At 43.7% G+C, this 23,996-nt stretch overlaps 1 protein-coding gene across 1 annotated transcript in view; it reads right to left on the bottom strand.

Moving 5' to 3' along the window:
- The window catches only part of LOC140481669 (stromelysin-1-like), a 67,512-nt gene that overhangs the window by 21,206 nt on the left and 22,310 nt on the right, over positions 1-23,996 (bottom strand). Inside the window, exons 5-9 of the mRNA XM_072578222.1 lie at positions 20,431-20,586; positions 11,961-12,387; positions 9,819-9,958; positions 7,337-7,481; positions 7,132-7,232 (exon numbers count right to left, since the gene is read on the bottom strand). Coding sequence (XP_072434323.1) covers positions 7,132-7,232; positions 7,337-7,481; positions 9,819-9,958; positions 11,961-12,387; positions 20,431-20,586 — 969 coding nt within the window. The remainder of the gene's footprint in view (positions 1-7,131; positions 7,233-7,336; positions 7,482-9,818; positions 9,959-11,960; positions 12,388-20,430; positions 20,587-23,996) is intronic.

Here is a 23,996-nt window from a genome sequence, read left to right as displayed (position 1 = left end):
TCCAAACAGCCCCATCACTCCAAACAACCCCATCACTCCAATCAGACCCATCACTCCAAACAGCTCCATCACTCCAAACAACCCCATCACTCCAAACAGCTCCATCACTCCAAACAGCCCCATCACTCCAAACAGCCCCATCACTCCAAACAGCCCCAACACTCCGAACAACCCCATCACTCCAAACTGCTCCATCACTCCAAACAGCTCCATCACTCCATATACTCCATCACTCCAAACAACCCCATCACTACAAACAATCGCAACACTCCAAACAGCCCCATGACTCCAAACAGTTCCATCACTCCAAACAGCCCCATCACTCCAAACAGCTCCATCACTCCATATACCACATCACTCCAATCAGCCCCATCACTCCAAACAGCTCCATCACTCCAAACAGACCCATCACTCCAAACAGCTCCATCACTCCAAACAGACCCATCACTCCAAACAGCTCCATCACTGCAAACAGCCCCATCACTCCAAACAACCCCATCACTCCAAACAGCCCCATCACTCCAAACAGTCCCATCACTCAAACAATCCCATCACTCCAAACAGTTCCATCACTCCAAACAGCCCCATCACTCCAAACAGCTCCATCACTCCATATACCCCATCACTCCAAACAGCCCCATCACTCCAAACAGCTCCATCACTCCAAACAGACCCATCACTCCAAACAGCTCCATCACTCCAAACAGTCCCATCACTCCAAACAACCCCATCCGTCCAAACAGTCCCTTCATTCCAAACAGCCCCATCACTCCAAACAGCTCCATCACTCCAAACAGCCCCATCACTACAAACAATCCCAAAACTCCAAACAGACCCATCACTCCAAACAGCTCCATGACTCCAATCAGACCCATCACTCCAAACAGCTCCATCACTCCAAACAGCCCCATCACTCCAAACAGACCCATCACTCCAAACAGCTCCATCACTCCAAACAACCCCATCACTCCAAACAACCCCATCACTCCAAACAGCTCCATCACTCCATATACCCCATCACTCCAAACAACCCCATCACTACAAACAATCCCAACACTCCAAACAGACCTATCACTCCAAACAGCTCCATCACTCCAAACAGCTCCATCACTCCAAACAGCCCCATTATTCCAAACAGCCCCATCACTCCAAACAGCCCCATCACTCCAAACAGCCCCATCACTCCAAACAACCCCATCACTCCAAACAGCTCCATCACTCCAAACAGCTCCATCACTCCAAACAACCCCATCACTCCAAACAGCTCCATCACTCCAAACAGCCCCATCACTCCAAACAGCCCCATCACTCCAAACAACCCCATCACTCCAAACTGCTCCATCACTCCAAACAGCTCCATCACTCCAAACAGCTCCATCACTCCAAACAGACCCATCACTCCAAACAGCTCCATCACTGCAAACAGCCCCATCACTCCAAACAGCCCCATCACTCCAAACAGCCCCATCACTCCAAACTGCTCCATCACTCCAAACAGCCCCATCACTCCAAACAACCATCTCCAAACAGCCCCATCACTCCAAACAACCATCTCCAAACAGCCCCATCACACCAAACAATCCCAACACTCCAAACAGCACCATCACTCCAAACAGCTCCATCACTCCAAACAGACCCATCACTCCAAACAGCTCCATCACTGCAAACAGCCCCATCACTCCAAACAGCCCCATCACTCCAAACAGCCCCATCACTCCAAACAGCTCCATCACTCCAAACAGCCCCATCACTCCAAACAACCATCTCCAAACAGCCCCATCACTCCAAACAACCATCTCCAAACAGCCCCATCACACCAAACAATCCCAACACTCCAAACAGCACCATCACTCCAAACAGCCCCATCACTCCAAACAGCTCCATCACTCCAAACAGACCCATCACTCCAAACAGCTCCATCACTCCAAACAGCCCCATCACTACAAACAATCCCAACACTCCAAACAGACCCATCACTCCAAACAGCTCCATCACTCCAATCAGACCCATCACTCCAAACAGCTCCATCACTCCAAACAGACCCATCACTCCAAACAGCTCCATCACTCCAAACAACCCCATCACTCCAAACAACCCCATCACTCCAAACAGCTCCATCACTCCATATACCCCATCACTCCAAACAACCCCATCACTACAAACAATCCCAACACTCCAAACAGACCTATCACTCCAAACAGCTCCATCACTCCAAACAGCTCCATCACTCCAAACAGCCCCATTAGTCCAAACAGCCCCATCACTACAAACAATCCCAACACTCCAAACAGACCCATCACTCCAAACAACCCCATCACTACAAACAATCCCAACACTCCAAACAGCCCCATGACTCCAAACAGTTCCATCACTCCAAACAGCCCCATCACTCCAAACAGCTCCATCACTCCATATACCCCATCACTCCAAACAGCCCCATCACTCCAAACAGCTCCATCACTCCAAACAGACCCATCACTCCAAACAGCTCCATCACTCCAAACAGACCCATCACTCCAAACAGCTCCATCACTGCAAACAGCCCCATCACTCCAAACAACCCCATCCCTCCAAACAGCCCCATCACTCCAAACAGTCCCATCACTCAAACAATCCCATCACTCCAAACAGTCTCATCACTCCAAACAGCCCCATGACTCCAAACAGCTCCATCACTCCAAACAACCCCATCACTCCAAGCAACCAACTCACTCCAAAAAAACCCACTCACTCGAAACAGCTCCACCACTCCAAACAGCCCCTTCACTCCAAACAGGCCCATCAATCCAAACAGCTCCATCACTCCAACCAGCCCCAACATACCAAACAGCCCCATCACTCCAAACAACCATCTCCAAACAGCTCCATCACTCCAAACAGCCCCAACACTCCAAACAGCCCCAACACTCCAAACAGCCCCATCACTCCAATCAACCCCATCACTGCAAACGATCCCTTCAATCTAAACAGTCCCATCACTCCAAACAACCCCATCCCTCCAAACAGCCCCTTCACTCCAAACAGCTCCATCAATCCAAACAGCTCCATCACTCCAACCAGCCCCAACACACCAAACAGCCCCATCACTCCAAACAACCATCTCCAAACAGCCCCATCACTCCAAACCGCCCCAACACTCCAAACAGCCCCATCACTCCAATCAACCCCATCACTCCAAACGATCCCTTCAATCTACACAGTCCCATCACTCCAAACAAACCCATCACTCTAAACAATCCCATCACTCCAAACAGCTCCATCACTCCATGCAGCCCCATCACTCCAAACAATCCCATCACTCCAAACAACTCCATCACTCCAAACAAACCCATCACTCTAAACAGTCCCATCACTATAACAGTCCTATCACTCCTAAGAGACCCATCACTCCAAACAATCCCATCACTCCATACAGCCCATCACTCCAAACAGTTCCATCACTCCAAACAGTCCCATCACTCCAAGCAACCTCATCACTCCAAACATCTCCATCACTCCAAACAGCTCCTTTACTCCATGCAGCCCCATCACTCCAAACAGTCCCATCACTCCAAACAACCCCATCACTCCAAACAGCTCCATCACTCTAAACAGCTCCATCACTCCAAACAGTCCCATCACTCCAAGCAACCTCATCACTCCAAACATCTCCATCACTCAAAACAGCTCCTTTACTCCATGCAGCCCCATTACTCCAAACAACCCCATCACTCCAAACAGTCCCATTACTCAAACAGTCCCATCACTCCAAACAGCTCCATCACTCCAAACAGCTCCATCACCAGAAACAGTCCCATCACTCTAAATAGTCCCATTACTCCAAACAGTCCCATCACTCCAAACAACCCCATCACTCCAAACAGTTCCATCATTCCAAACAGTCCCATCACTCCAAACAGTCCCATCACTCCAAACAGCCCCATCACTCCAAACAACCATCTCCAAACAGCCCCATCACTCCAAACAACCCCATCACTCCAATCAAACCCATCACTCCAAACGATCCCTTCAATCTAAACAATCCCATCACTCCAAACAGCCCCAACACTCCAAACAGCCCCATCACTCCAATCAACCCCATCACTCCAAACGATCCCTTCAATCTAAACAGTCTCATCACTCCAAACGACCCCATCCCTCCAAACAGTCCCGTCGCTCCAAACAGTCCCATCACTCCATACAGTCCCATCACTCCAAACAGTCCCATCACTCCAAACAACCCCATCACTAAAAACAGCTCCATCACTCCAAACAGTCCCATCACTATAACAGTCCTATCACTCCTAACAGACCCATCACTCCAGGCAATCCCATCACTCCATACAGCCCCATCACTCCAAACAGTTCCATCTCTCCAAACAGTCCCATCACTCCAAGCAACCTCATCACTCCAAACATCTCCATCACTCCAAACAGCTCCTTTACTCCAAACAATCCCAACACTCCAAACAGACCCATCACTCCAAACAGCTCCATGACTCCAATCAGACCCATCACTCCAAACAGCCCCATCACTCCAAACAGCCCCATCACTCCAAACAACCCCATCACTCCAAACAGCTCCATCACTCCAAACAGCTCCATCACTCCATATACCCCATCACTCCAAACAACCCCATCACTACAAACAATCCCAACACTCCAAACAGCCCCATGACTCCAAACAGTTCCATCTCTCCAAACAGTCCCATCACTCCAAGCAACCTCATCACTCCAAACATCCCCATCATTCCAAACAGTCCCATCACTATAACAGCCCCATCACTCCAAACAACCATCTCCAAACAGCCCCATCACTCCAAACAGCCCCAACACTCCAAACAGCCACATCACTCCAATCAACCCCATCACTCCAAACGATCCCTTCAATCTAAACAGTCCCATCACTCCAAACAGCCCCAACACTCCAAACAGCCCCATCACTCCAATCAACCCCATCACTCCAAATGATCCCTTCAATCTAAACAGTCCCATCACTCCAAACAACCCCATCCCTCCAAACAGTCCCGTCGCTCCAAACAGTCCCATCACTCCTAACAGACCCATCACTCCAAACAATCCCATCACTTCATACAGCCCCATCACTCCAAACAGCTCCATCACTCCATACAGCCCATCACTCCAAACAGTTCCATCTCTCCAAACAGTCCCATCACTCCAAGCAACCTCATCACTCTAAACATCTCCATCACTCCAAACAGCTCCTTTACTCCATGCAGCCCCATCACTCCAAACAGTCCCATCACTCCAAACAACCCCATCACTCCAAACAGCTCCATCACTCCAAATAGCTCCATCACTCTAAACAGCTCCATCACTCCAAACAATACCATCACTCCAAGCAACCCCATCACTCCAAACAATCCCATCACTCCAAGCAACCCCATCACTCCAAACATCTTCATCACTCCAAACAGCTCCTTTACTCCATGTAGCCCCATCACTCCAAACAACCCCATCACTCCAAACAGCTCCATCACTCCAAACAGTCCCATCACTCCAAACAACCCCATCACTCCAAACAGCTCCATCACTCCAAACAGTCCCATCACTCCAAACAGCTCCACCACTCCAAACAGCTCCATCACTCCAAACAGCTCCATCACCAGAAACAGTCCAATCACTCCAAACAAACCCATCACTCTAAACAATCCCATCACTCCAAACAGCTCCATCACTCCATGCAGCCCCATCACTCTAAACTGCCCCATCACTCCAAACAGCTCCATCACTCCAAACAGCCCCATCACTCCAAACAACCATCTCCAAACTGCCCCATCACTCCAAACAGCCCCATAACTCCAAACTGCCCCATCACTCCAAACAGCTCCATCACTCCAAACAGCTCCATCACTACAAACAGCTCCATCACTCCAAACAACCATCTCCAAACAGCCCCATCACTCCAAACTGCCCCATCACTCCAAACAACCCCATCACTACAAACAGCTCCATCACTCCAAACTGCCCCATCACTCCAAACAACCCCATTACTCCAAACAGCTCCATCATTCCAAATTCACTCTCCATTTTGTTTCTCTGACACTCAAGTCTAAAAACAGTTTGTATCCTGAGTCCCCTTGGTGAACACTCTCCTTGTTAGCTGCTCTCTCTCTCTGACTGTGTTATCACACACTTGTTCGCTGGTATTGACCACAGCCTATGTGCCGTCAAATCCACTTCTCTCCATGTTACCTGCACAATCCCATGCCATTTCCAAAATCTGGGTGATGTCCTTCCTCCGCAACAACGTAGGTGGAGGGTAAACGTGAATGAGGAATACTTTATTGTGCATGCTCTCAGCTTCACAGTCAGGTTTCAACCATCTCCCCTGGTCCCTGCTCTGTATCACCTGATCCTTAAAGGGGTAAGACACACCCAACTACACCCGTAACATGAACCACGCCTCATAAGCCAAGTGCATCATTCTTGAGGTCATTTCTGTAATCCTCCTCTGGGCCCCATTCCAGACCAACATATCCTTCCGGAGATATGGGGCCCAAATCTGCTCATAATATTCCAAATGTAATCAGACCAGAGCCTTATACAGCCTCAGCAGTATATCGTTGTTCTGGTATTCTCGCCCCTCTTAAAATTAATGCTAACATTGCATTTGCTTTCCTGACTGCCTATTGAACTCACATGATAACCTTAAAACTCCCAAGTCCCTTTGCACTTCAGATATCTGAAGCCTTTCTCCATTTATAAACTAGTGTTATGTCTCTATTCTCCCTATCGAAGCTCTCGCCAAGATTTATGTCTCAGGTGTCGCTGAGGAAATCTCAGTTGTTTTATTGACAGAATGTCTGGCTACTTCATCTGGTCTCAAATTCATTTGAGAATTGAAAGCAATACAAATCAGGAAGAAGGAGAGTTTGGGACCAGAGATCCCCAGTTTGGAAGTTCACAATTACATGCAAAGAATTCAGAGATATGCAGATAAGGAAAACAAATTGCATTATTTATTTCAGGTTCTTTTGGTTTAGCTTAAAGAACGCAGCCAGGAAGAGACAAAACTAAAGTACCAAATGACATGCAGTTGCCATCTTAATACTGTTCCAAGGAGATTATCTACAAAATCAGTGTTGAACATTACAGCCCAATTGTGACTGGTGTACAAGTCAAACTTACATTTACGTCGAAAAGCTGCATCAACATTGGAAATCCCTTTAAAAACATCACGTATTAATCTTGGAGAGCTGCTGGTCATTTGTCTGGTTCGTAAGTTAAAACTAAAAAAGAGCACAAAAAATATTGTAATGTTTGCCTTCCAGGCAAAATGCACAGCAAAAGCATCAGAAAACTGGTTGAGGATTATTTTATATAAAGCTAATACCTCCAAAGATGATCTTCTACAAAGAACAGTATTCTCCTTCTCAAGGACAATGCAGCATCTATTTTACTAACATTTGGTGAAAAACCAAAATCAGTGATATTTCTTGGGAATTTTAGATGCCATCTAGAACTCCAGTATTGAGATCCTGCACAATGAACAGCATTTATTTAAAATTTAATCATAAAATGATTGGTCAAACCCATCACCCCATCTTATCACATAACAGAGATTACAAGGTGGTCTACGTTTCAGACTCATAAGCACAAGTCAACTCACATTGATTACTGGCATCAATGGATTGTTATTGTACCCAAAATATTTGGCATACCTGATATAATAATCCACTATGAGGAGGAACATCAAATCATAATTTGGAAATCATGACTGGAAGATAATTGTAATAATTTGATATGTACTAATAAACTCTCTCAAAATGCCTGTGCATTCAGCAATATCCATGTTATTCAATGACTTCTCCACTATAATGGGAAAATAAATCAGCAAGACTGTCTCTGGCAACCTTGGTTGCTGATTATTTATACAGAGATGGTTATGTATCAGTCTTTGAAGTTGATCCTGTCTTCAGCATTTGCATTGTGTGTGAAAGTGTCAGCAAGTGGAACAGATTTGTTAGGGAGCTGATGGAGGAAATTAGTGTTGATTCATTCAAATACAATTAGACTGATGTCTTACACAAAATAATATTTTGGGTTTCAGTACATTAGTTTGAAACGTGGCATAAGTGTAACATGCCTGTGAGGGAAAAGGGGATTTGAACCACTCAGCTGTGAAATAGTCACCTGTTATAATTACCCGCTGCAACAGAGGCACAAAGGAAGAAGTTTCCAGCCATTTCCACTGAAGCTCTGTCACTGGACTACTGTCACACATTGGGGTCAGTGTACTGCGAGTGCACCATTATTGGCTGAATGCGATGTTTGGGACATGGTTGCATGTTTTGAACTGTGCAGGACAAGGTCACATGCTTTCATAATCACTGCCAAATGATGATTCAGCTGCTTGTGGGACTATACCTTCAATAGTGACCTCAATTATCCATGGGAGGAGGCAGCTGCTGATCAATATGGAGGAATGCCTCCACAAAATACACATGAACAAAATATGGCCCACTGCTATTCTCTTCCTGGGCAAAAAATGGTGGTCTATGCTTGTGGCTGGAATTCTGCACTTTGGCCTTCATCGTTTTCACAGTGATGGAGAGACCTTTCATTGTCACAAAACTTTAGTTTTTTGTCAATTACATCTCCAGAATTTGCTGATCAATTCATGTCTTGTGGCTGTTAACTTCACATACTAGCTTCATATGTCTGAGCTATTTTTATGATCTTGGCAGATTTGCAAATTATTTGATTATTAAACTCAGTCCAGGCACACTTTTGACATTGTAATCATTGTTTTTGCAATGCTAATCAAAATATACACTTAATGGTAAGGTCCTAGGGAGTGTTGCTGAACAAAGAGACCTTGGAGTGCAGGTTCATAGCTCCTTGAAAGTGGAGTCGCAGGTAGTTAGGATAGTGAAGAAGGTGTTTGGTATGATTTCCTTTATTGGTCAGAGTATTGAGTACAGGGGTTGGGAGGTCATGTTACGGCTGTACAGGACATTGGTTAGGCCATTGTTGGAATATCGCGTGCAATTGTGGTCTCCTTCCTATCGGAAAGATGTTGTGAAACTTGAAAGGGTTCAGAAAAGATTTACAAGGATGTTGCCAGGGTTGGAGGATCTGACCTACAGGGAGAGGCTGAACAGGCTGGGGCTGTTTTCCCTGGAGCGTCGGAGGCTGAGGGGTGACCTTACAGAGGTTTACAAAATTATGAGGGGCATGGATAGGATAAATAGACAAAGTCTTTTCCCTGGGGTCGGTGAGTCCAGAACTAGATGGCATAGGTTTAGGGTGAGAGGGGAAAGATATAAAAGAGACCTAAGGGGCAACATTTTCACACAGAGGGTGGTACGTGTATGGAATGAGCTGCCAGAGGATGTGGTGGAGGCTGGTACAATTGCAACATTTAAGAGGCATTTGGATGGGTATATGAATAGGAAGGGTTTGGAGGGATGTGGGCCGGGTGCTGGCAGGTGGGACTAGATTGGGTTGGGATATCTGGTCGGCCAGATAGCTTCTCTGCCCAGAAGGGAAGTGATTTGAAGTATTGAGTCTTATTTCTGCTTGCAGTTGATTTGCCATCATGATGTTAAACATGGAGAATTGCCCATTATCTTCTCCTTGCCCCAGTAAGTTACAATCCAAACTACATATTAACTCAACAATTAGGTAAATGTCAAACTAATTGCATACACCACAGCAAACTTTGATCCAGGTATAATGTGTAATTTAGGAAAATTCTGCATAAAACTGTAAAACAACTTTAACGATATCTGACTACTATGCAACAGAGACTTTTTGATATTCCTGGCATGGTAATAGGTTCATTACAAAAAAATCAACAGAAAATGTGTCACCTGTAAACAAAAATGTTCTCCTTCTCCATCTGCGGAATCTCCTGTGTAATCGGACAGTCACAGCAGCATCAATGTTTGACTTGATTTGTGGCCAAAATTTGTCAACTGAGAATATCCCACGACGTAAAATCCTAACGGTCCTGAAAACCAATGAAAAAAATTGCATTGACAATTAACCTGATGTGATGGGCTAATTTTCTATATTTCTGTTGATAGCTGGAACTCTGAGCCATCACTACATAATCAGGAATGACTTCAATATCCTTCAACTGATCTTTATGGGGGAAGAATATCTGTGCTAGCTGTGTATAGCAATATTGTAAACATAGAGCCATAGAGTCATAGACTCGCAGAGCTATACTGTATGGAAACCAACCCTTTGGACCAACTCATCCGTGCTGACCAGATATCCTAAATTAATCTAGTCCCATTTGCCAGCATTTGGCCCATATCTCTCTAAACCCTTCCTATTCATATACCCCGGAGATAGTGAGGACTGAAGATACTGGGGAGTCAGAGTCAGAGCCTCGATGAAGGATCCTACCCGATCACCGACTCTCCTGCTCCTCACATGCTGCCTGTACTGGTGTGCTTTTTCCAGTGCAACACCTTATTCATATACCCATCCAGATGCCGTTAAAATGTTGCAATTGTCCCAGCCTCCACCATTTCCTCTGGCAGCTCATTCCATACACGTACCACCCTCTGTGTGAAAAAGTTGCCCCTTAGGTCCATTTTAAATCATCCCCCTCTCACCCTAAACCTATGTCCTCTACTTTTGGATTCCCCCACCCCAGGGAAAATGTCTATTTATTCTATCCATGCCCCCCATGATTTTATAAACCTGTATAAGGTCACCCTTCAGCCTCAGACGCTCCAGGGAAAACAGCCCCAGCCTATTCAGCCTCTCCCTGTAGCCCAAATCCACCAACCCTGGCAACATCCTTGTAAATCTTTTTTGCATCTTTTCAAGTTTCACAACCTCTTTCCGAAAGCAGTGAGACCAGAATTGAATGCAGCATTCCAAAAGTGTCCTAACTAATGTCCTGCATAGATACAACATGACCTTCCAACTTCTATACTCGATGCTCTAACCAATAAAGGAAAGCATACCAAACACTTCCTTCACTACCTTGTCTGAGACTCCACTTTCAAGGAGCTATGAACCTGCACTCCAAGATCTCTTTGTTCAGCAACACTCCCTAGGACCTTAACATTAAGTGTATAAGCCCTACTAAAAATTGCCTTCCCAAAATGCAGTGCCTCACCTTATCAAAATTAAACTCCATCTGCCACTTAGCCCATTGGCCCATCTAGTCAAGATCCTGTTGTAATCTGAGGTAACCCTTTTTGCTGCCCACTACACCTCCAATTTTGGTGTCATCTGCAAACTTACTAACTGTACCTCTTATGCTTTCATCCAAATCATTTATATAAATGATGAAAAGTAGAGGACCCAGCACCGATCCTTGTGGCACTCCACTGGTCACAGGCCTCCAGTCTGAAAAATAACCCTCCACCACCACCTTCTGTATTCTACCTTTGAGCCAGTTCTGTATCTACACATCTTAGTCAGGAGTTTCTAATTATTATTTTGAGTTTTTTATTTCAGCAAATCCCAGCTCAAATTGGCTAACCAGAAATAGCACAGATTATGGGCAGCACAATACCTACAGTAGCCACAAACACAGCCTTCACAACTGTATCAGTTCAAAGGCAACATACCATTACCTTCTCAAGAACATTTAGGGATGGGTAAGAGATGCTGGATAGCCAGCAATACTCCCATATTACAAATAAAGACAACCTCTCATGACCTCTTTTGAGGCCGTGATCTTCACCCCACCCACTGCCCCAACACACACACACACACACACACACACACACACACACACACACACACACACACACACACACACACACACACACACACACACACACTGGATAATGCCCCTGCCCACTACTCCTCGCTGCTGCCAGGGGTGTGCAGCCTGAGCTGCTCAACAGCACAGGTGTCCTGCTGCTGAGAAAGCAAGATCTGCTGGAAGTTAAAATCACCCCCCTGAGTCTGATTCTCATTCAGATGTGTATCACATAAAAATTGTAAAAGTAACAGATGGATTTAGGAAGTATGATAATTACCCATTCTTGAATAAAAGTATGCGTCCTTTTATTACAGTAGCAGCATCTGCAAAGAGATCTGGGTCACACATCTGTGGCTGTTCAGTTGTAGTCTCTTCTAGAGTCTGAGTTGTAGGTGTGTCTGGTGTCTGGGTCGTAGGTGTGTCTGGTGTCTGGGTTGTAGGTGTGTCTGGTGTCTGGGTCGTAGGTGTGTCTGGTGTCTGGGTTGTAGGTGTGTCTGGTGTCTGGGTCGTAGGTGTGTCTGGTGTCTGAGTTGTAGGTGTGTCTGGTGTCTGGGTCGTAGGTGTGTCTGGTGTCTGAGTTGTAGGTGTGTCTGGTGTCTGGGTCGTAGGTGTGTCTGGTGTCTGGGTTGTAGGTGTGTCTGGTGTCTGGGTTGTAGGTGTGTCTGGTGTCTGGGTCGTAGTTTCTGTTGTTACAACGTTGGCTCCTAAATTGAAAGAGATATGATATGATTTTAAATCACATGAAATTCACAAAAATAATGAAATCAAAATGTCAAGTGTGAATACAATAATTTGGAACATGGAAGGAAAGGTTGATTGATGGTTTAAATTTATTTCATCTTTAGTTTTCACAGATCTTTCAGCAACCTTCACCACACCGTCCCTGAATATACTCTGTACCACCAACTAACCATAGATGGCAGTGCAATTAGATCGAATTAGGAAGGAATATTCTGGGAATATTCAACACTTGCTTTGGACTCCATGAACCTCATGGTATGAGGTTAAACATAGACAAAGCAACCTCCTTATGATTACTTACACCGACCAAGTTAGTTGATGATTCAATACTCTTCAATGCTGAATACCAATAGCAAGAAACATTGAAGGCACAAAAGGCAATAAATGTACTCTGCTTAAAGTCTTCAATGTCCATCAGTGTCAATGCCTAAGATCCCGCAGTAGTAGTGTGCTATCAGTGTAACGTTTTATAGGATAGATACATTTTAGAATGCTTCTTTACATCAAAATAAAATAAAATAATAGATCTACCATTAGTTTTGTTTGATGATTAAAACAGCTGGCCTAATTATCAAAGACCAACAGATTCAGACCTTCTATTACAAGTCAGATACAGTCAGTTCTGATGTAATGCGATAGTCCCCTTCGTGCGCAATAGCTGCCTTTTAAACCAATGGAGTTAGACTCGTGTTATAGAAACACAGGTAGGAAAGTTCATATTCTACAAATAATGGTCTAATTCCTCAATCATATTAAAGAAACATGTGTGCTAGCAGAATAGACTGTACCAGGTTTAACACCTGAATACAAGGAACTGACTTTGCTTTGAATAGATTTACTGACTCTCAGTCAGGGAGTAGAGTGGTGTTGGAAAAGCACAACCGGTCAGGCAGCATCCGAGGAGCAGGAAAATCGGCATTTCAGGCAAAAGCCTTTCATCAGGAATAGGGGCAGGGTGCCTGAAGGGTGGAGAGAGTCATAGTCAGTGACTCTGGACAGAGACAGAGATGGAGAGAGAAAAACAAGAGAAAGAGAATGACAATAAGAGAGAAGGCATGTGAAAGATCTCAAAGCCTTAGAATAAACATTTGGAAGAGAAAGGTTCTCTAGCAGCACTAACCTGCCTTTAATCATGTTCCAGAGTGAGGCTCTGAAGAGTGAGCATCAATTTCCGAAGGCTCCAGCAACTGCTGAAAGTGAGGGCAGAGCCAGTGATGAAATGGAACACTGTCTCCAGAGAAGCTTCTGACCATCTGAGGAACTGAGATTTAGTGAACAAAACCTCACAGCTAATACCAACCTCAGGAGAAAGTGAGGATTTCAGATGCTGGAGATCAGAGTCGAGAGTGTGGTGCTGGAAAAGCTCAGCAGGTCAGGCAAAGTATCGACGTTTCAGGCATAAGCCTGTCATTAGGAAGTTCCTGATTCTCCTGCTTCCTGGATGCTGCCTGACCTGCTGTGCTTTTCCAGCACCACACTCTCGACTTTGAAACCAAGCTCAAGCAAGCGTGAAACCTGAGAGCAGATTTAGGCCATTCAGCCCATCAAGTCTGCTCCACCATTCTATTATGGCTGATAAGTTTCTCAATCCCATTCTCCTGTTTTCTCCCTGTAATCATTGATTGCCCGACTAACCAATGGGTCATGGTAGAAGGCTGTTTGAGTGACTAGAAGCTGCAGTCCAGCGTTGTACCATATGGATCAGCATTAGCACCCTTATTAGAACATAGTACAGCATTGTACAGAACAGGCCCTTCAGCTCACGATGTTGTGCCGACCATCGATCCACATGTAAGGTAAGCTTAATGTATGCACCCTCAAATTTCTGTGACCATATGCATGTCCAGCAGTCTCTTAAATGTCCCTAATGACCTTGTTTCCACAACTGCTGCTGGCAACGCATTCCATGCTCTCACAACTCTCTGCGTAAAGAACCCGCCTCTGACATCCCCTCTATACTTTCCGCCAAACAGCTTAAAACTATGACCCCTCGTGTTAACAATTTCTGCTCTGGGAAAAAGTCTCTGGCTATCAACTCTATCTATGCCTCTCATTATCTTGTACACCTCAATTAGGTCCCCTCTCTTTTTTCCAATGAAAAATGTCCGAGCTCATTCAACCTCTCTTTGCAAGATAAGCCCTCCATTCCAGGCAGCATCCTAGTAAACCTCCTCTGAACCCTCTCCAAAGCATCCACATCTTTCCTATAATAGGGTGACCAGAACTGGACACAGTATTCCAAGTGCGGTCTAACCAAAGTTTTATAGAGCTGCAACAAGATCTCACGACTCTTAAACTCAATCCCCCTGTTAATGAAAGCTAAAACACCATATGCTTTCTTAATAACCCTGTCCACTTGGGTGGCCATTTTAAGGGATCTATGTACCTGCACACCAAGATCCCTCTGTTCCTCCACACTGCCAAGAATCCTATCCTCAATCCTGTACTCAGCTTTCAAATTCGACCTTACAAAATGCATCACCTCGCATTTATCCAGGTTGAACTCCGTCTGCCACCTCTCAGCCCATCTCTGCATCCTGTCAATGTCATGCTGCAGCCTACAACAGCCCTCTATACTATCAACAACACCTCCAACCTTTGTGTCATCTGCAAACTTGCTGACCCATCCTTCAATCTCCTCATCCAAGTCATTAATAAAAATCACGAAGAGTAGAGGCCCAAGAACAGAGCCCTGTGGAACACCACTCACCACTGACTTCCAGGCACTTTCCTTCCACTACCACTTGCTGTCTTCTGTCAACTAGTCAATTCTGTATCCAGACAGCTAAATTTCCCTGTATCCCATTCCTCCTGACCTTCTGAACGAGCCTACCGTGGGGAACCTTATCAATTGCCTTGCTGAAGTCCAAATACACCACATCCACTGCTCGACCCTCATCAACTTGTCTAGTAACATCCTCAAAGAACTCAATAAGATTTGTGAGGCATGACCTGCCCCTCACAAAGCCGTGCTGACTGCATTTAATCAAGCCATGCTCTTCCAGATGGTCATAAATCCTATGCTTCAGAATCCTTTCTAACACCTTGCAGATGACAGACGTGCGACTGACTGGTCTGTAGTTGCCGGGGATTTCCCTATTTCCTTTCTTGAAGAGAGGAGTTACATTTGCCTCCCTCCAGTCCTCAGGTACGACTCCGGTGGAGAGCGAGGATGCAAAGATCTTCGCAAGCGGCGAAGCAATCACATTTCTCGCTTCCCAAAGCAGCCGAGGACAAATCTGGTCTGGCCCTGGCGACTTGTCAATCTTAATGCTTGTCAAAATTTTCAACACATCAGCTTCCTCAATCTCTATCTGTTCCAGCATGTTACCTGCTCCTCAATGGTTTCATTCACTACAAGGTCCTTTTCATTAGTAAAGACAGAAGCAAAAAACTCATTTAGGGCTTCCCCTACCTCCTCTAAACACAAGTTCCCTGTGCTATCCCTGATTGGCCCTACTCTTTCTTTGATCATTCTCTTATTCCTCACATACATGTAAAATGCCTTTGTTAAATACATAAATCATATTGATGAAAGTATAGGGGCAATGTTATACACCAAGCTTGTTAGCAAAAACAGAAGTTGCTGGAAAAGCTCAGCAGTTCTGGCAGCATCTGTGGAAGAAATCAAAGTTAACTCAGTTCTGAGGAAGGCTCACTGAATGCAAAATGTTAACTTTGATTTCTCTTCACAGATGCTGCCAGACCTGCTGAGCGTTTCCAGCAACTTTTATTTTTGCTAACAAGCTTGGTGTATAACTTTTGTTTTTGCTTCTGATTCACAGTAACCACAGTTCTTTTGGTTTTTACCAAGTTTGTTAGAGTGGTTGATAGTGAAGATGATGATTGTAGGTTACAGAAATGATTTTGAATGCAGGTGGAGGTGAACAAAGTTAAAAACCACACTATTTGGAAGCACTAGCTTTCGGAGCGCTGCTCCGTCACCAGGTGGGTGTGGAGGACACAATTGTAAGAATTCTGTGTCTTACGATCATATACTCCACAACCACCTGATGACAGAGCAGTGCTCCAAAAGCTAGTGCTTCCAAATAAACCTTTTGGACTATTACCTGACGCTACAGGAAGATATCGATGGGTTGGTCAGATAGGCAGACCAGTGCCGGATGGTACTTAATCCTGATAGGTGTGAGGTGATGCACTTTGGAAGAAGAAACAATCGAGGGAGTATTTAATGAATAATAGGACACTGGGTAACTTAGAGGAACAGAGGAGTCTTGGGGTAATTATTCACAGATCCCTGAAATTGACAGAGCACGTGAATTGGATAGTCAAAAAGGTAAATAGCACTTGCTTTTATCAGTCAGGACATCGAGTATAAGAGCAGGGAGGTAATGTTGGAGTTGTACAGAGTGTTGGCCAGCCCACAGAGAGGGTACTGCGTGCAGTTCTGGTCACCTCACAACAGGAAGGATGTGATAGCACTGGAGAGGGTACAGAGGAGGTTCACCAGGATGTTGCCTGTGATGGAGACATTGAGGAATAAGGAGGGACTACATCAGCTTGGATAGTTTTCTTTAGAGCAGAGAAGACTGTGAAGGGGTGACCTGGTAGGTGTATAAGATTATGAGTGACAAGGACAGGGTGAACAGACAGCAGTAGTTCCCATAGGTTGAGGGGTCAATCATGAGAGGGCATAGTGTTAGGATAAGGGGCAGGAGATTCAGAGAGGTTTTGGGAAGAAAATCTCTTCACTCAAAGAGTAGTGGGAACCTGGAATGCACTGCTTGGGAATGTAGTGGAGACTATAATTCTTACAACCTTTAACAAATATTTGAATGAGTACTTCAAATATCATCACATTCAAAGCTATAGGACAAGTACAGGAAATTGGGTTTAGCACATTTTAATGATAGTTAAGTCAGTGCAGACTTGATGGACTGATTGATTTGAATGTCATGTGTATGGAGTTACAGTGAAAAGCTTTGTTTCTGAGCAATACAGGCAGATCATAGTCAGTAAGGATGCACAGAAGGGGCTTTTCTGCTCTGAATGAATCAATGAATCTATGAAACATTAATAATTATGGCGATAACAGTGATTCCTGCATAACTCTAGTAGTCACCAGCTGCCATCCTGAAAAAGATCCCTTTATCTTTTCTCTCTGCCTTCTGCCAGACAGTCAATCCTCTATCTCTGCCAATACCTTGCTCTTAACATCATGGGTTCTTGTCCTATTTAGCAGTATTCTGTGCGGCACCTTGTCAAAGGATTTTTGGAAATCCAAATAGATCATGCCCACTGATCTCCTTTGTCTAACTTGCTTGTTACATTCCCCAGGAATTCTAACAGATTTGTCATGCTTAATCTTCTGTTTACAAAACCATGCTGACTCAGCCCTATTTTATCATACTCTTTCACAGGCGCTCAGTAGTTAGCACTGCTGCCTCACAGCGCCAGGGAGCCAGATTTGATTCCAATCTCAGGTGACTGTGTGTGTGGAGTTTGTACATTCTCCCTGTGTCTGCGTGGGTTTCCTCCGGGTGCTCCAGTTTCCTCCCACAGTCCAAAGATGTGCAGGTCAGGTGAATTGGCCATGCTAAATTGCCTGTAGTGTTAGTTGCATTAGTCAGAGGGAAATGGGTCTGGCTGGGTTGCTCTGCTGAGGGTTGGTGTGGACTTGCTCAGCCAAAGAGCCTGTAGGGAATCTAATCTCATCTAATCATTCAAATATTCTGTGATCTTATCCTTCATTTTGGATTCTAAAACCTTCCCAGTGACCAAGGTCAGGCTAACTGGCTTGTAGTTTCCATCTCTTCTTAAACAGCCCTGCCACATCACGTTCAAGTAATGAGCATCTTCAGCCAGAGATGATCTGATCTGAGGTTCAGCAGCATTGCCGTTACTGAATGACCCCCACTATCAGTCCTGAGGAAAGGGAGAATGGTTGGGGAAAGGGGCTTGGTTACCATTAACAGGATCTTAACCAAACCAGCCACAGAATATAATAGTTACAAGAACAGGTTGGGACTGGGAATTTTACAGGAAGTAAAATTCTTCCTCAATCCTCACATCCAGTCCACCATCTGGATAGTAGAGTGTCAGGTATGTGATGGTACACTCCCCATTGGCCTGGATAAGTGCAGCTCCAACAATACTTGAGAAGTTCAACAGAATTCAGGATCAAGCAACTCATCTATCATCCTCGATACTCATTCCACCTAAGACTGGTACACAATGGCAGATGTGTGAACTGTTTACACGCAACTTACCCACACTGTTTGAACCGCATATTTCAAATCTGTGCCCTTTATGATATAGAATGCCAAAACTATCAGGGTTACACTCTAACCTCCCCTTCAGATCACATGTTTTTCTGACGTCATCCTTGAGATTAGCCATGACCTCACTGAACAGTGGAACAGGCTCTAGGGGCTGAATGGCTTAATCTTGTTACAGAGTCATAGAGTCACAGCTGTACGCATGGAAACAGACCCTTCAGTCCAACCCGTCCATGCTGACCAGATATCCTAAATTAATCTAGTCCCATTTGCCAGCATTTGGTCCATATCCTTCTAAACCCTTCCTATTCATATGCCCCTCCAAATGGCTTTAATTGTTGTAATTGTACTGGCCTCCACCACTTCCCCTGGTAGCTCATTCCACACACACAGGGAAGATTTACAAGAATGGTTACAGAGCTAAGCAATTTATGAGGAAATATTCATGCACTGATGATGTTCTCCATAGAAATTATTAAAAGATTTGATAATGATATTGAAAATCACCATGAATTGAAATAGAGTAGGTAGAGACGATATCCCACGGCATGGGGGTCAAGAATCAGAAACCATTGAATTAAGGCAATTGCAAAAGAACCAAATGAAAGAAAAGAACATTTTTAGGCAATGATTGTTCAAGATTTGGACTGCAATGCCTGAGAGGGGTAAAATTCAATCATGGCTTCCCAAAGGGAATTGAGATAATGGTTTGAAAGAAAATATGTTACAGGATTACAAGGAAAGAAGAGGATATTGATGGGTGCGGGGAGGAGTAAGGAAGTGGGATAATTGGAATTGCTTCTACAGAGTCTCGGAATGGTTATGAGAGGCTGAATCATCCTCTGCTGTGCTGTAAACATTCTCTGATTCTATGTAATTTCAGCTGGAAGTCCTGTACAAGTTTCTCCCAACACCCTGCATAAATTCGCCTGGGAAAGTTGACAGAAATCCCAGAAAGAATGACAATATGAAATGTTCTCATCGTTACTCCAAAGTTTCCATTGATCATCTCCTAAGGTTTTGAAAAAACAATTTCATTATGAGGACGGCCAATACCTGCTGGCCCAGTCAGAGACACTCACACTCCAAGAATGAATTTTTTTAAATCTCCACTACATATTTATTTATTTGTAATTTGAGAACTGCTATGGAAAGTACCCTCCAAAATATCATTAAAAAGTAAAATAAACTATCACAAAATCATGTCGAAGAATTTGGAGAAATGGCAAAATCTTGGTTGTGAACAGTTAGGCAGGTTTTAAAGGTAGAGAGTGTAATGAAAAGGAAGAAGTTCTTAAGAAGACAGTACCAGAATATAAAGGAAAACAATGCATCAGCTGAAAAGAATGGCATACATAGGTCTCAGATATACTCACTGACCTACTTTAACATCCAGTGAAGAAATCCTTAATTTTAAAACTGTGTTCAACATCCTTGATGGCCTTGACCTCTCTATCTTGGCGATCTCCTCCTACTCTGCAGTCTCCAACACACATGGTACTCTATTAATATTGGTCCCTGAGATTTCCTGCTATTAATACCTCTACTTCTGGCTCTCACCATGGCTTTAAGTGATGAGGTTTTCTGCTGAAATCACTCTACAGGTAACCTGTCTTGCCTCTGTTCAGATAGTGCTCTTTGCTCAAGCTTTTGGTCATCTGTGTTGATATTTCCTTAAGGATTAGTTGTCAAACTCTGTTTGATTATTCACCTGCTTAGCGATTTAAATTTAAATTTTAATATAAATACAGATCAAAGCTGTTATACCATATAAAATCTGGATTCCTGCAATATCATCACGCGAAAGCTGAAATGGATCCTGAAACATGTAAGTGGGAAACATCACAGCGGTTGAATCATTCGAATGATCAAGTCCCAGAGAATGTCCAATTTCATGGGTGCCAACTATCTCCAAGTTGATTCCTAGAAAAACAACATTAAAACATTGTGTTCAAAGTTGGCCATAAATATATGTCAATACTTTTATGTAATCTTACTTTGGTCCTTCAGAACAATAGAAATGGCTGGTGACACACAGTGGTGCTGTGACCCTTTTTCAGAAAGGTAGGCCCTTCTGCTGCCGGACATACTGAGATTCTTCAGGCATTTCTGTTTTTGCTTCAGATTTCTAGCATCTGCAGTTCTGTGTTTTATTTTAGATTTTTTGTCAATTATTTATGTCACTATTGAAATTGATTCTACAGATAAATAAATATGTAGTGAGGTTATTTTTGTTCATTCTAGGGATGTGGGCATCTCTGTCTGGGCCAGTATTTATTGCTCATCCCTAATTGCCCCAGAGAACAGCTAAGAGGCAGATACATGGCTGTGGGTCTGAAGTCACATGTAGGCCAGACCAAGTAAGGATGGCAGATTTCCTTCACTAAAGGACATTAATGAACCTGATGGGGGTTTTATGACAATTGACAATGATTCCATTAGGCTAGATTTTAAAAGAATTTCAGAATGTTGTTGAGTTGATTTTCACCATAGTGGGATTTGAACCCAATCCTCCAGATCCTTAGCCTGTGGTTCTGCAATATCAGTGCAATGACAACATAACTGTGCAACCATCTCCTCCCAAGAGATTTCTGCCTTTCATCAAAGTGTTTCTTACAGGTCACAGCTTTATACTGTCTCAAAGTGTTTCAGTTTCAAACAGACCCCTCAATGATCACAAAAATGAAAACAAGTAAATGAATTACTTGATTTCCAGTGAAGCACATGTTGTGCTGGAAATCAAGTACCATATATACTCGTATAAAAGTCGGTCTCATGCAAAATTTGACCCCTAACTGTTGGCCAAAAAGTCTTGCATTTTCCATATATCTGGTGTAAAACGTCGACCCTACTAGGAAACTGCATGTTCTGTTTAACCCACTTAAATGAAATCGCATTCATTCATCCATTCATACCAGTAACGCTGCTCATTGGTTTTTGTTTACTATATCGCATCTCTATTCATTCATTCATAAATCTCTTTAGCCAACTTGGTTTACTACACTACGTTTTGATTGATCCATTCATTCAGACCAATACAAGTCTATTGGTACCTATTGCAGTTTGTTCACTATACATCCAAAAATTAATTTCGTTAAAAAATTAATCATTTTAATTGTGCCATCGTATATGAATAAAAGTGAGACATATTAGCTACATATATCTTTAGTTCTTTAACAAATTTGTTACTATTGCTGAGCTTCGTAGCATATGAGAGGAAATGGGAGGGAGATGAATGAATTTGACAGGAAAGTTCAAGATGCTTACACATTCAAAATTTAATAAGTGTTTCATTTTAAGTGTGCCATTATACCAGGCCATGATGATGTGGAACATTTTGCAGGATTTCAATGAATCTTTGACATGTTATATTTTCATACCGGTATGTATAAATAAAACTTCCTATCAGTAATTCATTCTTGTTTCTCTTGTTTTTATCCAGCAATTACCTTTACCATAATTCATTGTGTTTTTCTTTTTTACCTGGGACTAGCTGAGCAAGCAAATTAACTTCTGCTAATAATACGATATTTCAAACTGCAGCATGAATTTCAAAACTATTATCTGTGTATTAGTCGATCCTATAAATTGAACCTTTAAAAATAGTCTAAAGTATTCAACTTTTACTTGAGTATATATGATGAATCAAGGATACAGGGGCAGCACGGTGGCTTAGTGGTTAGCACTGCTGCCTCATGGTGCCAGGGACCAGATTTGATTCTACCCTCGGGTGACTGTCTGTGTGGAGTTTCCTCCCGCAGTCCAAAGAGGTGCGGGTTAGGTGGATTGGCCAATGGAAATGCAGGATTACATGGATGGGGTGGATAGTGAGGGGGGTGGGGGGGTGGGGGGGGGGGGGTTAATGCAGGTCTGGATGAGATGCTCTCTGGAGGGCTGAATGGCTTGCTTCCACCCTGCAGGAATTCTATGGTACTGGAAGATTATTCAATATTCAATAAGATAAATTTTCAGCTCCTTAACTTTGAATATAGAGTCTCGAGCAATTAATTCAATGCACTCATACGTTTCTAGCTGCTATGCACAGAAGAACTTGACTGCCTGGGAGAGAACAGGACAGGAACAGGCCCTTCAGCTCATCATGTGTGTGCTGACCATGATACCATTCCCAACCAATCCCATCTGCCTGCACATGCTCCATATCCCTATATTCCCTGCTGGCTCCTGTGACTGCCTAAATACCTATTAAATGTTGTTAACATATCTGCCTTTTGCACCTCCCCTGGCAGTGTATTATACTGTATGTAAAACATGTGCCTCTCATATATCCTTTAAACTTTCCCCCTTTCGCTTTAAACCTGCGCCCCCTAGTATCTGGGAAAAAGAATTATGATTATCCACTCTATCCATGCCTCTCATGATTTTATATATTTCTGTCAGGTTGCACCTCAGCCTCTAACAAAAGAAATCCAACCTTGTCCAACCTCTGCTTATAGCTAATACACTCCAATCTTGGCAACATCCTGGTAAACTTCTTTTGTACTCTCTCCAAAGCCTTACATTTCTTCCTTTAATGTGGTGACCAGAACTGCACATAATAGTCCAAATGTGGCCTGACCAAAGTCTTATACAATGCTATATGTCTTCTTTACCACCTGCATCTGTTCACTAGTAAGAGTGTAGATATCATGTTATTGCATAATGGAATAGATAAGATACATGGGCAATTTGAGCCAGATGTGAGGACCATTGATGGGAAATCATGAGGGCCAACCCAGTGATTCAAACCCTGAAGTGGACAAAATACCTCAAATAAACCTCAGGGGTGGCAGTAGCTGATCAGCAACGGATTTCAAGTTTGACTTAGGCACTGAGTTGTGGAATTGGAAAGCCTGAGCTGAGGCTGGAAACAACATGCAAGAAAACCTAGAGCAAAGTGGACAGTCTGCAACAGAAAGAAACCATTCAGTTGCAATAAGGAAAGTAAAAACCAAACAAAAGTACTTATAGAGTTAAGAAGAAATTAGTGCTCAGGAAATGGACTGATGGCAAATGTGTAAAGAAACAAGGCACATTCAAGGAAGATAGGAACAGGAATAGGATATTCATTGCCCTGAGCCTGTCCGTCCATTCAATAAGATCGTGGCTGATAGAGATGTACAGCATGGAAACAGACCCTTCGGCCTAACTCATCCATGCTGACCAGATATCCTAACCTAATCTAGTTCCTTTCCCAGCACTTGGCCCATATCCCTCTAAACCCTTCCTATTCATATACCCATCCAGATGTCTTTTAAATGTTGTAATTGTACCAGCCTCCACCACATCCTCTGGCAGCTGTCTGTGGCCTAACTCCATAAACTTCTCTTTGGCCC

This window comes from Chiloscyllium punctatum, chromosome 9 (genome assembly GCF_047496795.1).
Source record: "Chiloscyllium punctatum isolate Juve2018m chromosome 9, sChiPun1.3, whole genome shotgun sequence".
NCBI classification, from domain to species: domain Eukaryota; kingdom Metazoa; phylum Chordata; class Chondrichthyes; order Orectolobiformes; family Hemiscylliidae; genus Chiloscyllium; species Chiloscyllium punctatum.
Note: the sequence above shows the minus strand (reverse complement) of the source record. Positions and strands in the feature narration are given on the sequence as shown.